This window comes from Cyprinodon variegatus, unplaced genomic scaffold (genome assembly GCF_000732505.1).
Source record: "Cyprinodon variegatus isolate N-32 unplaced genomic scaffold, C_variegatus-1.0 Scaffold636, whole genome shotgun sequence".
Taxonomy (NCBI): domain Eukaryota; kingdom Metazoa; phylum Chordata; class Actinopteri; order Cyprinodontiformes; family Cyprinodontidae; genus Cyprinodon; species Cyprinodon variegatus.
Window position 1 is genome coordinate 457,014 of NW_015151089.1, and position 13,789 is coordinate 470,802.

Below are 13,789 nucleotides of genomic sequence, written 5' to 3' on the forward strand. Positions count from 1 at the left end.
CTATGCCACGAAGAATTGAGGCAGTTCTGAAGGCAAAAGGGGGTCCAACCCGTTACTAGCATGGGGTACCTAATAAAGTGGCCGGTGAGTGTATGTACATGGCTACACGACAGGTATGAATCAAAGTTACCAGTAATGGTATAATGGAAAAGACATTTATTTTCTATTTTATGTTGTATATATTATAATTTCTGGAAATAACAATATATACCAATCTGGAAACCAAAATGGAGATGCGATCAATCCAATCCAAAATGCATTTGAATATATATTTACCCCAAATCTTCGCACCCACTTTAAAGTTACCGAAAGTTTGATACGTGATCAGTTTAACGAAATTAGTCATTATAAAGCTAAAAAAAATCCATCAAGATTTAAGTAAAGTAAAGTAAAGCTTTATTTGCCATCTATTTAAATACAGTGGTAAAAAATATTAGTAACGAGTCACAAGACTTTGAAACAAAATGAAAAGCAGAAGTCATACTTTTCCTACTAAAGCTGCTTTGCCACTGAAAATCTGTGTTTTTCAAAACCGAGTTGACCTGCTAACAATCAGCTTTTGGCTATTTTTCCATTTGACCGAAATGCCGAGTGTGTTGATGTCTATTCGTTGCCTTCAATGGTGTCACATAAATTAGCGGATCGGAGCCGAGGCAATTTTAACATGGGTTACTTGCTGAGTCGTTTGACCTGGGTAGACCCTTGTCAATGACCTGTTCCCACTGTCACTAAAAGCCGATTGTTCCTGGGTTTTAACAGGTTCTTCGGCCAGTGTGAAAGAGGTACAAGTCAGAGGTGGCTGGTGGAGTTTTCTCCAAAGGGGGCTATGAATTTAAAATAGAGGTATACCAAAATCCGTATATTAAGTTATTACACCAGTACATTTATATGAATGCCAACAACAAAAAACATCATGAAAACACTTTATTAAAGCAAAAACATATTTTCATGTACAGGTTTAATTTTTGTATATAATTTATCCCTTCTGAGGCAAATCTGTGTGTGCATGGTCCAAACCATTGCCTGGTCTATACTCAGTTCCACCCGCAACATTAAGAAGGTCTGATTGGTTTGGTCTCACACACCAAAAAAAAAAAAAAAATGAGCTACCAGTTTAATAATGGAGAAGCTTCTAACAGCTTTATATTTTTTAATATATAAAAACTATTTATTTTCTGAGAATGTCTTTTATTTAAGCAACTATGCAAATGACCAAACATCTAGAAAAAATACACTATAATAAGATTGTTTATTCTTCTTTGCCTTTTCTAAAAAGTCCTTTAAATCAGTCCTACCTGTCTTTATCCAGGCTGGCTCAGATCCTGATGTTTGAAAAAGGAGGCCGGAAGTCAAGTCAGCAGAATAAAGCATTAGCCTCGCTACATATGGTTAGCCAAGCTTTGCAGCTAAACCGGGTCGTAGAAAAAGACAGTATACCGTCTCCATCCATCTTTTATTCATTTTGATTTTCGGCTGATCAGGTCAAAACGATTTCACCTCCAGCTTCTCTTGGTAAGTTTGCTTCCCTTTGCTTCCCTTCGTCCTGTCAATCACCCGCACTACAACTGTGACAACAGTACCTGCCACCTCGGGGCGCAGGAACTCTCCTATATCTATGTATTGCAGAGGAGCTACTGCACATGTACAGCTTTTAACGAGAGTCAATGGGCGAACATTTTTGCACCTCATGGCAGAAATAAATCACCAATCTGACAAAAAAAAACCTGTTTTACTCACCATTAAAGATTAAATATTTATCTTGCACATCTAAAAATTATGTATCAATATATATTTTGAAATATTTAAATTTTACATTTAAATTTTTAAAAAAAAATTTTTTATGTCTTAATCAAGGTCATTGGGTGGGTGGGGTGGTGCCCTAGCGCCCTCTATTGGCCAGCAACCACTGCCATTGAGCCTCCCCTGTTTCAGAGGAGCAGCCGCCACTGCAGTCTTACCATTTTGACATAGTTATTTTCAAATAATTATTTTTTTTGGCCAAATCCATGTGACTGAAGCATATAGAGTTCATTACCTTAACAAGATTATTTTGCCTCCAATATTTAAAACCAGCTGCATATAAACCCTTGGATGAACACCATCTCTGTGTTACCATTAAAGATTACTCTGTGTTTGTTAAACAGTGTTTGCTCATTGCTACAGTAGCTGACCTTTCACCTTATCTAAAACCCTGATTTGTACCTTTGAACATGCAGTTTGAGAACCCCTGCTCCAGAGCAAATACTTCAAAGTATGCACAAAACAAATGTATATGGGGGGGGGAGTCTCACTACATGGGTTGTTTTCAAGGTTTTCAGAAAGCTGTGAGGCTTTTTTCTTCACTTTACATAACTCCAAGACCATGTGCAGCTCGGTAATGGTTTCCTGATTACACAACGACAATGGGGAAATTCTTTTAAGTCCCAGGAGGTTTACATGGAAATTTAGTAAGTTGTTTCTCTCAGATTTCCCAGCTTTTTTTGTTGAAGTGTACATTTGCTCTGTAAGTGAAACAGTAGAAGTGAAACTGTAGAGTTGATTTAAAAGTGGTCTTTGTGTTTAAAGGTAGCAAGAAAAGGTTTCAGCTGTATTATTTATAAGCACATCTACATTCCTCTGCTCTAGAACTGATTAAGATTGTTTTTTGACACTCACCACTGACATGATTTTGTCATGGAAATAATGAAAACAAAATTAAGTCATATATAAGGTAATTATTTAGGATGTTTACAAAAAGGAATATTCTTAGTTGCAGTAAGAAACATTAACATTAACATTCTTCCCTGCAGATTTTATTGCTTATATCATGCAACTTGAACACTTTGCAAACTGTGACTGGATTTCATCCAGTAAGCAGTTAAAAAAAAACATACAGAAATGTTCCGGCAAAGTCAAGTCTTCCCTAGTTTGAGCTTACTATCAGGTTCAGCGTTGCTTTCTTCCTGCAGAAAACATCTGGAAACCCTCAATCTGCCTCAGTGAAGCTATAGCACCATGTGTAACTACTCTGAGTTTGTTAATGAAGAAAAAAATCACAAAAATTAAGAAAACGTCTGTAGTAAATAATATTTTTTTTCCACTGATCATGTCATTAATCATCAATTATTGATCAGTTTCTAGTCCTTTGATGGTAAAACTCACCTGTAGCGCTGCAGCCTGCAGATACCTCTCTGTGCTTCCAGTTTCCCTCTGAGCTAAGCCTTGAGTGAATTCAAGCTTGGACAGGCAGAGGTATTGGTTGGGTGTTGGCAGTGAGGAAAGTAGGCTGAAGTTCAGCATGTGAGTGGTTTACAGCACTCAGGAACAGCAGGAACGGCCCTGTGCTGAACTTTAGATGTAGTACTGAGATAATATTGACCGGTGGCTGCAGGTTCATGCAGAGCAAAGACAGTAACCATATGGCATGTCTTTTGCTTGCTCCTCTTACATCTTAACATTTTTCTTTTGATTGAATTTTAAATGGCAATGTCAAATATTTTCCGTGGCCAATTCTGCTTTTGTTCAGATTTAAAAATAGATTGGCTTTTAAACTTTGATGATTAAATACATACTTGAGCACAAGCACATTTAATTTTATATCATTATGATTATTACATGATTATATGAAATCCGTTGATCTGAAAAAGACATTTAAAAATTCTAGAAATAAGAAATAATAGAACAACCTACCCTGAGTATTAAACCTTAACATTAGCCTACATTATAGTGACTCTTTTTAGGGAACAAAGTGGTGTAAACAGAGCACAATTTTTAAAAAGCTGTTACACAAGTGGAGATTCAGACAAATCACAGCCTTAGTGAGATTTAGATAATCATTGATTCCATGCAGCAAATAAATGATGGATAAAAATGTGAATTCAGGGAAGGTGCTATAAAGCAGATGATCACGTGAACTTGTTAAAGATATATTTTCATATCACTCTAATCAATAATGGTTTTTCATCAATGTAGGACACAGTGTGTCTGTATTGTATGTGTGTGTGTGTGTTTTTTTTTAGGGTGAAAAAATAGCAAAATATAAGTTTTCAAAATCAATAAATTCTGCTGACAGTATTTATGTTTGTAAATACTTTAGATAAAACATTGATATGGAACCACTTTTTCTGTCAGAACAAATATCCATCTGAAGCAATACAATCTCCTTTATATTAACTTACTGTAGATGCTATAAATGTCACCTGCTTCAATCATAAAGCAAGTTAAATATTTGCTTTGGACAAGGATGCCAAACATAACTGGACATTTAGCAATTATACAAGGGTCCCCAAGTCCGTCTGTCATGTTTAGTTGGTTGAGTAAGACCAAAATGTGACATGAACTTGGGAGCAGCATAGTGAAGAATTTAATGACAAAACAGTTAGAGAATCTGAACAATGAGAGCAGAACATAAAAGTCTGAGTGAAACAGAATACATGGGCGTACAGAGGCAGTCAACACAATGGAAGCTTAACAAGATAAGATTTCCCCATTGTGGGACAATAAAGGGATTTTCTATTCGAAAAGAAACTTCAAAACCATTAAATTGTGATATTTTCACTCCCATGACCCAGAGCAAAAGATGTGTTGATGGAAAATAGTAATGTGTGACTGCAGAAAGCTTTTAGGTCTAATTAACTAAATGTAATAAAAATGTATGCGGGCTGCATGATGACACAGTTTGTAGCACTGTTGCTTTGCAGCAAGATGATTCTGGTTCGATTCCCGGCCCAGAGACTTTCTGCGTGGAGTTTGAACTTTCTCCCTGTGCATTCTGAGGTTCTCTCCAAAAACATGAATGTTAGGTTAATTGGCATGTCTAAATTGTCCCTAGGTGTAAGTGTAAAGGCTGGTTTATACTCAAAAACCATGCAACGCAGTGAATGCAAATTTGCCCACACCCCTTCAGCAGACACTCTGCTGCACTTCTCCAAAACTGTAGGTGGCCGCAGACAGTGCCACTGATAGTAGGCCTCTGATTGGTCAAATCTACATCTGCTCTACACTATGCGTATTTCCTGTTTGGTACGTTACTGGCTTGTTTTGTTTGTATGACCGCCACTGTGGAAAATGACTTGTGAAGATGGACCAGCTAGAAGAGCGAGGTGGGCGAGAACGCTGGGAGCCTTTTTCCACCTGGATCCCTGTTCTTTTTCTCCCTCATGTCCCTCCGCTGTTGCATAAACTTTCCCCCTACTTCCTCACCGCCTTGGCCGTATCTAGTTCCACAGCTAGTTTCTGATTGTCCCTCTTGCGTTTTGGCGTGGAATAACACGCCAAAACACAAGAGGGACAATCAGACGCACAGACCAGACTTCCAAACTGGCCGTAAATCAAAACTACCTGAAACAAGCTCACTGCGTCACACTGCTGCAGGGAGGATAACCAGCCCTTTAGTGTGAAAGGTTGTACGTTTTTTTGGGTCTCTGTGTTGCCCTGCAACAGACTGGCGACCTGTCCAGGTTGTACCCCGCCTCTTGCCCGTAGACTGCCAGACTTTAAATAAGTAATCAACAAAAAACATTAGGCAATGGTGGTTTAATCCATTCTGACGTTAAACACTGATTTTGTAGGAAATGGTGGAGGTCAGGACATTTGCATGGATCATTTCCAGGAAGAAGGTCACATGTTTCACAGTTTGCAGAGTTAATTTGTGCTTCTGTGAAAAAATTTGATATGAAAAAAAGAGCAACCCTTTCTCTCATATTTCTATGAAACTGATCCATTGATTGCGTGTAAGGATCATATACACAAACATTTATTATATAAGAGAAGAAGTTTAGCATCAGATTAAGGCTAAGGTTTTCATGAAGGTGACTGAATGTACTGTAAAGCACTTTGAAGCATTGAACTTTCTTTTTTTCTCTCTCCTCCAGCACCACAATCCAGAAGCCCTTGTTGCAGCCGGGCAGCCATTGTTGCACCATCTCCGTCATTATCAAACTTGTCAGACAATGCTCAGTCCCTGACCTCTTCCAGCTGCCCCCTTCATAGAAGCCGTCTTAATGTACCCTCAAACCCTCCCTTTCACCAGGGCCTGGCTTCCCCCATTAAAGATGGCTATACGGAGCTGTACCCTCAGAGCTACGTGGAGAGGCTCCAGACCGACGAAGGACCATTGAATGCAGACCCACTGAGTTTGAAAGACGGAAATGTGTTCTTCTCTCCGGTTGTGGAGACGGTTTCCTATTTTAAGCCTAGAATGTACCATTCGCCACTGATGCCAAAAGAAAACAAGCCCCTAGAAGTGAGCATCCTGCGAAAGGTGAAGGAGCTGCTGGCTGAGGTCGACCCCAGGATAGCAGCCAAACACATCACCAAGACTGACTGCATGGTAATACTGAAGCACTATGAATCAAGGGCTATAAAGTAACAAAAAAATGTTTTAAAGCTGCCTGTGGTTGTTTTTTTATCCCTCTAAATAAATGTTTACCATCTTAAAAGCCTGGTAAAAAAAAAATAAAAAAACATTTATATCTAAGTTGAAATGTGTTTTAAATCAGTACTTATAAAAAATACTTCGAAACAAGAATTTTAATATACTGCCCTGTGTACACCCACTGGACACATCTATCGAAAGGCTTGTAGCACGAAATAAGAAATCTTTGGTCACATAGAATCAACTTATCGCATTTGGAAATCTAGAAAATCAACTTTTGGGTTTATAGTTAATGTTCTAAAACAAAATTTTGGCATAAAATATTAGGCAAAAAATTTTATTATGAGAAAGTCAATGACAATTGAAGTTAGTAATTAACAAAAAATGCAAAGCACCATCTTCAGTCACACATGAGGTCAGACCATGAGGCTAATCCTGTCTGCTAAGAACAGGGAACTGACTATAAACTTGGAAAACATTGCCTGATCTATTCTCAGTTCCAGCCGCAATGGTCTGATTAAAATTTAGCTAAAAGAGGAAAATATAAGTCAGTCCCCTCTTTTACTGATTCCCCTTCCTCCGATTGATGTTTTTAACAAGAAGATGCACCAGGTCATAAAGCTATCATCTCAGGCATAAACTTTTAAACATGAAAGTTTTTTTAATAACCCCTTAACACTCATTGTTGCAAATATGAAATAAACCCTTTATGTTACTTACCCAACAAAGATAGCATATGTAATATTAAATGTTCAGTGTGGACCTAGGAACCTTTCACAAATGGTAAATAGTAAATGACCTGTACTTGTATAGCGCTTTTTCAAGTCAGGAGACTTCACCAATGCATTTTACACTACATTCTTTCATTCACCCATTCAGTCTTTCACTGACACACTGATGGTGGCAAGCTACATTGTAGCCACAGTTGCCCTGGGGCTTACTGACAGAATCGAGGCTACCGTACGCCGGCACCCCCACTCTGTAGGCAATGCAGGTGAAGTGTTTTGCCCAAGGACACAATGACAATGAAAGCCAGAGCTGGGGTTTGAACCGTCAACGCTTCAATTTCAGGGAGAGCTCTTCTTTCTGTTACAACTTGCCCCTAACAATGTATGTTATAATTGACCGCTATAAATGTCACAGATTTTTATTATACAGACATTTTTTTCTTATTTTTCAGATAAATAGAAAGTTAAAAAATTAATTTGGCATCTACTTAAAGGCAAACAGTGTATGTATGTGTGTGTGTATGTTTATAAATTCAGGCAGCAAGGGGTTAAATTGACTTCAAATCTTTAAAACAGCATCTGGTTCAAACAAGTATGCAGATTTTTCTGGTGATATTCTGCAAAATAACCAAAATACACAATATTATATGCCATATTTCTAGTATTCTTATATGTTTTTATGGCCAATGCAGCAGAAATAACTGCTATTTTCCCAGGTGGCAAGAATTTTGGAAGTAACTCCGGAGATGAAAAGCAAGATGGGAGTGGGTTCTGGGATGGAGCTGCTGACGCTGCCACATGGACAGCAGCTGAGACTGGACCTACTGGAGAGGTGAGTCCCACATTAAGGCATAAAGTCTCCTGCTCTCTCTGTAAAAAAGAGACAATTTCATACTTTGCTTCATTTAATATATTGTTTATATTAACTTATTAATTTTCAAACCAATACACTTAATTTCATATTTTTCATATTAAGGTTGACACTATCCTATTCAGATTCAGTTTCTGATTGCTCAAGTTTCTGTCCATGAACCGACTACACCTCCATTTTTACACCAAATTCATTAGTAAAACATCCTTTTGAGGTTGTCATTTCACAGGGAAGCAACTTAAACACAACCGGAAAGATAGCAGAAGATTTACATAGTGTTTGTTTAAAAACATTCTTACAGACACAGACATGATGTCAAAGATAGTTTTAAACTAATAATAACAGTAACACTGTAATGTATCTTGAATTCAGCCCTGAAATCTAACAAAAGAAGCACAGACAAAAGTCTGTTATCTAAAGCCATGAGGATATCATTGGTGACTTTGACCAGGACTGTTTTAGTGCTTTGATGAACTTTAAAACCTGATTGGAACGCTTAAAACAAATCATTACCATAGAATTACTCATTTAAGAAAATAAGATAAAGATGGAGACAAAGTTTTTTCTGCTGCTCCCTTATTTAGCAGTCACCAATGAAACTCAGTGCAATCTGCAAAATATTGCACTGATAAGAAAGGATGTTTGATCTAGAAAAGGCTCCTGAGTTAACAATGCATGGAAAGTCAGTTTTTCTGATTTAATTAGCAGCCTAAAATCATGATAACTGGGTAAAGTGGTGTCTCTAGATCCCCACAAGGCATACATGCAGCGCATGGTTGTTTCTTCTATGTCACAATCTTGCATTTGATCTGCTGTGTCCCACTTTTTTCCCCAGTGAAATGTTCACCAGCCTTACCCGTAACCATGCATCGGCAAGCAGGGAATAAACAACGAATGGTTGATGTTTCTGATTACTTAAAAGCTCAGCTGAGTCAAAACTACCAAAGATCAGATTCTATATTCTGCAAACAGAAAAACTGAAAATATAGCATTTCAGTGTATTAACTTCTTGTTCTAATTCAGGTCACCATTATGACTTTATGCGAATGTAAATCCCTTTATTTTTCCACAATGGGGGAAATTTACTCTCTGCATTCATCCCATCCCCTTGGGGAGCAGTGGGCTGCCATTGTGTGGCCCCCGGGGAGCAGTGTGAAGCTAAGGGTTTTGCTCAGGAACCCAGACTAGAGGCTGTGGGGATCAAACCAGGACTTGCAACCTTCTCAGAGCACAAATGCACTGCTCTAACCCAAAGATTCTTACAATTGACTTTTTAGACTTTAAAATATTTCTGCAAATCTAAAAATGACCAAGTACTGTTAGTATAATTTTGCATGACTTTTCCAGTTTATTTCACTTTTCTCAGATGACTTGTGGCTTTAACTATATCCACCTAAACTGAGTGAATACCACTGCTGATCAGGATCTGATGTGTTTCTGCAGGTTTCAGACCATGGCCACCATGTTGGCTGTAAACGTGTTGGGCTGCACTGGAACGACGGAGGAGAGAGCCGCCCTGCTGCATAAAATAATCCAGATCGCAGCCGAATTAAAGACAACCTTGGGCAACATGTTCGGCTTTGCCGCTGTTATGAGAGCGTTGGAGCTGCCGCAGGTGAGAGAAGCATATGATAGTGCTATTTGTTTATCTTTATGGATGGAGATAGGAGAGAACAAGCTGACATGCAACAAATGTCCAGTGGGCTGATTTCCAACTGTGGTAGAGTTGAACAAGATCTACAGGTTATTGATAAATACACTGTCTGTCATAAGTAAACCATAAAATGTTACTCCCTACACACAGAGAACTGAACATTACCAGCACTTCTTCGTTATCTCTGGTCGTAAAGATGTGAATATTGCTTTCATAACTATCCTGAGGGATTTATTTATGTTGAAGGTGAAGATTTAGTTTAGGCTTTGCTAGAAAAAAAGTGTCATAATTACCACAAGATGTTCTTGCATAGCTTTACTGGTTGCTTTTAATTGAGGGAGGGAAGGTGGTTAGATTCCTGCTGTGAGGCTTCTGCAATTCAATGCTCTGTCTGATTTCGTTTGGGTCTTTTTTGATGATTTATCTCTCAGGTGTCTCGTCTGGAGCAGACATGGACAACGTTACGGCAGCGACACACAGAGGGCGCCATTCTCTATGAGAAAACCCTGCGTCCGTTTCTGAAGGGCTTGAATGATGGAAGAGGTAAACAATATTACATAATTTAATAAAATCTGTGAATCCAGATTTGAATTGATCAATGAGTCTCTGTTGCTGTTTGTCCTGCAGAAAGCTGTCCGCTGTCCAGTACTACCTTCCCCCACGTCCTCCCCCTCCTCACCCTGCTGGAGAAGAGCTCTGCAGTGGGAGACGGGACAGAGCCCTGGGAGACCGCAGAGGTCGGGGTGGAGGTGGTCATGCTGCACCTGGCAGCAGCGAGAACTATGGCTCAGCTGGGGGGGATCTACTGCTCTAACTCTGAAGGCAGATTACGGGGTAAGAATCTGGAGATTATGGTTCCATTCAAATTCCTGAATTGTGATGAATAAAAGCTCTTTTACCACACATTATTTCTCTTTCATTTTAAGAGTTTTCTAAAACTGACAGAATCATGGTGCATGCCAGAAAAGGATTCAGGTCATTAAAACGACCTATGACCAGCAAATTAAACATCATTTATAATGTAAATAAAAACATCTCTAGAATCAATAATTTGGCCAAAGGTTTATAACATGTGTAAACAATGTGTAGAGAGACCGCAGCAGTATACTAAGGACCTGTTCACGTTGACATTAATCATTTTTCTACTCAATGATATGTAAACGATTTAGGGACTGTATTAAAAATCTTTTTGACAATAGAGATTTAAAAAAAAGCTCTTTCTGCAGTCTGTTTGTTATGACGGAGTATTAGAGCCAGGCTAGAGATTTTTTTTCTTCTATTTCGAGAATAAAGTTGTAAAATTACGAGAATAGTCGTAACATTACCAGAATAGGGTTGTAAAACTATGAGAATAAAGTCGTATAATTGCGAGAATAAAGTTGTAACATTAAAAGAATAAAGTCATAATATTAAGAGAAAAAGTCACGACGAGAATAGTCCTAAAATCAAGAGAATAAAGTTGTAATATTAGGAGAAGAAAGTCCTAAAATTACGAGAAACAAGTTGTGTTTTATGACAACTCTTACAAGAAGCACTTTCTTCGCTAAAATGAGAAATGTCGAGCATTATGTGAAGTTATACTTTGGTTCTGGTTTGACAAATAAGGAAATATTTTAGCCAGGATGCCAAAATGGACTCAGGTTGCTGATTGGTGGAGCTGGTCGGCCGTCAGATGCTGGTCCGAGCTCGACGCTTTCTTTCTGAAACCGGTTGTGGTATCATGACTTCATTCTCGTAATATACCGGCTTTATTCTCGTAATGTTATGACTTTATTCTTGAAATAGAAGAAAAAAAAATCTCTTGCCTGGCCCTAATACTCCGTCGTAATGTGTCTCTGGACTGTTTAAAAAAAGTGATAAAATAGAGAAGAGCTTCACTACACACTGTTTAGATTCTATGCTAGAAACCTCAATATTCATTTTAATGAAAATGTTTTCTTCCTCTTTTTTTTGCATATGTCTCACATTGTTCAGACTCTGTTTCTATCAAAATTTGAATGTAATGATAAGAAGTAAAAAATTGGGAGGAAAAAGTAAATAGAATTTTAAATAAATGTATGTGGACACAGTTACTGTCTATACGGGACATAAATCCAACAGACTTTACAAACAAATATTTTCTGTAGGAAGAAAACAAAACACCAGTTTAAAAAAGTTCCCCTAAGTCATTTAGCAGGAATTAAAGCAACAATAACCTCATGCATCGGATTCTTGATTCGAAACATTAGTTATTTATGTTTTTAGCCAGACCCACTACTTCTGCTAAAGGATAAACATTTGAATATAGTGAAGATCGTTTTATGTGATTTTTAAAAGCCCCAACAAAAAACTGAACCCAGTTTAATATTAAGATAAAAGTTATTCTGATTGGCAGCAACACATGCTCGTAATCTCAGAGGTGCCATTGTTAAGACGAGTGATTGAGTGATTAATTGATTGGTTGATTAATTTTAATGATCTCACAGTGGAGAAATTTTCTAGTGACCTCAGCTCAAATTGTCAAAGAATAAAAAGGTGCCAAAGGAAGAAAATGTGCAAGGATATATACAGTATATACAGTGCTTCCAGATTTTTATAGTAGGATTATTATACAGGGTTATTTGCTCAGGGTGTTTGCATGGGTATTTACATTGATGGATATTTATATATTAGTTATTGCATTGGGTGTCAAATGTAGAGAAACAGGTTATTGCACAGGGTATTAAATAGTAAATTGCACAAGATATTGCTGATAACAGTAAAAGAAAAACAAAAACTTGTAACTGATGTGAGCTGGAGCCAAAATGCTGATGTTGGAATGTTTTGTTCCAGGTTTCCAGGAGCAGGAAGGGGTTAAGGAGATCTTCCTCACGGACTTCCAGATGAGGCTGCTATGGGGGAGCAGGGGAGCCGAGGAGAACCAGGTTCTTAGATACTCCAAGTTCGACCAGGTGCTGACAGCCCTGTCAAACAGACTCGAACAGGCAACCAGACGACATTGATCCAAAACGTTGATCATAAACTGTGCAACAAGCTTTAAGTTATTAATTCTCCTGCTTCTATGTAACTGACATCCGTTCATGTCATCTTAAATGTCCCACATCATAATGTTACCAAATGGAGGTTGGTTTTTTTTTTTCTTATCTGAGCCAGTTTTTGTTTTTTTATCCGAGCCTGTTTGAGGGAAAGTTGTTCCAAACAGTCTTAAGAAGAGTGTGAACAAGCAGGGAATGCAAGATAACAAAGACCGGTAATTTTATATACGCCATTCAAAATGGTTCAAAGCACAAACGTTTCTACCATGACAACATTTCTTTGTTGTAAGGGAATATGATATAAAATCTTTTAAGGCTTTGTTTGTTTGTTTACATTTATGAGTTTTAACTCATAAACCTTAGAAATATGTAACTTTAAAACTTAACAGAGTATTTTGCATCATTGTGGTATTCCTGAGCCACAGAGGAAACTAAAGTCCAGATCAGAACGTCCCAGCAGGAGGCTTTTAACACTGCCGCTAATATTGTGATCGATACCTGGTTTCTTTTGATGAAAACGATAACTGAGACAAAGATAGACCTGTCAGGTGTTGTAGGTATTTTGTGGGACTGAAATAAAGACAGGAATTTAGTTTGAGCATAGTGGAGGTTTGACTAAAAATAAAACAGAAATCTTACAGGTCTTGTAAAGAATATGGAGCAGAGGCAAAGAAACGGTTACTGTAATAATGGAAGAATTCAGCGAAATACATGGAAAACAGGAGCTTAGATTGTGAGGCAGGAGTGGGAAATGACTGAAGGCCTCGTTATTCAGCCACTTCATGCCATTCCAGATTAATATTTCTTTCCTGGAGTTTTTCCACAATGTGCTGATATTTAGGGGCTAAATCACAGGAAGTCTGTAGATGTTTACGTTTGCGAACCCTCGCCAGCAAGAGCTGCTGCTTGTTCGCCATGTTTTCTGCATGTATCCATCTGCGTGGTTAAAAATTTTTCCTAGGTGCTCCACCTCGCGGGGGGGCGTAGAAGTCCAAAATGACATCATTTGGCCGCGCATCAAGCATAAACCAAGCCTAAGGAAGCAGATGAGCTATCCAAAGCAGGTGTGGAACTGCTGTTGGTTAATGAAAGGCAGGAACACTAATGAACTCAAACAGAATGACTCTGAGATACAGAGAAACTCCTCACACAGAGTGAAAGAGTAAG

The 13,789-nt window shown here is 38.2% G+C and overlaps 1 protein-coding gene and 1 pseudogene across 2 annotated transcripts in view; one reads left to right on the top strand and one right to left on the bottom strand.

Moving 5' to 3' along the window:
- LOC107096602 overlaps positions 1 to 3,283 on the bottom strand; it is a 23,622-nt pseudogene extending 20,339 nt beyond the window's left edge.
- Positions 1 to 13,484, top strand: part of LOC107096601 (SH2 domain-containing protein 3C-like) — a 67,311-nt gene extending 53,827 nt beyond the window's left edge. For both annotated transcript variants that reach the window (XM_015393332.1, XM_015393333.1), the window contains 6 exons: positions 5,853 to 6,310; positions 7,800 to 7,915; positions 9,398 to 9,569; positions 10,040 to 10,151; positions 10,236 to 10,442; positions 12,420 to 13,484. In XM_015393332.1, coding sequence (XP_015248818.1) covers positions 5,853 to 6,310; positions 7,800 to 7,915; positions 9,398 to 9,569; positions 10,040 to 10,151; positions 10,236 to 10,442; positions 12,420 to 12,589 — 1,235 coding nt within the window. In that variant the 3' untranslated portion in view covers positions 12,590 to 13,484. The remainder of the gene's footprint in view (positions 1 to 5,852; positions 6,311 to 7,799; positions 7,916 to 9,397; positions 9,570 to 10,039; positions 10,152 to 10,235; positions 10,443 to 12,419) is intronic.
- Positions 13,485 to 13,789: the final 305 nt, after the last annotated feature.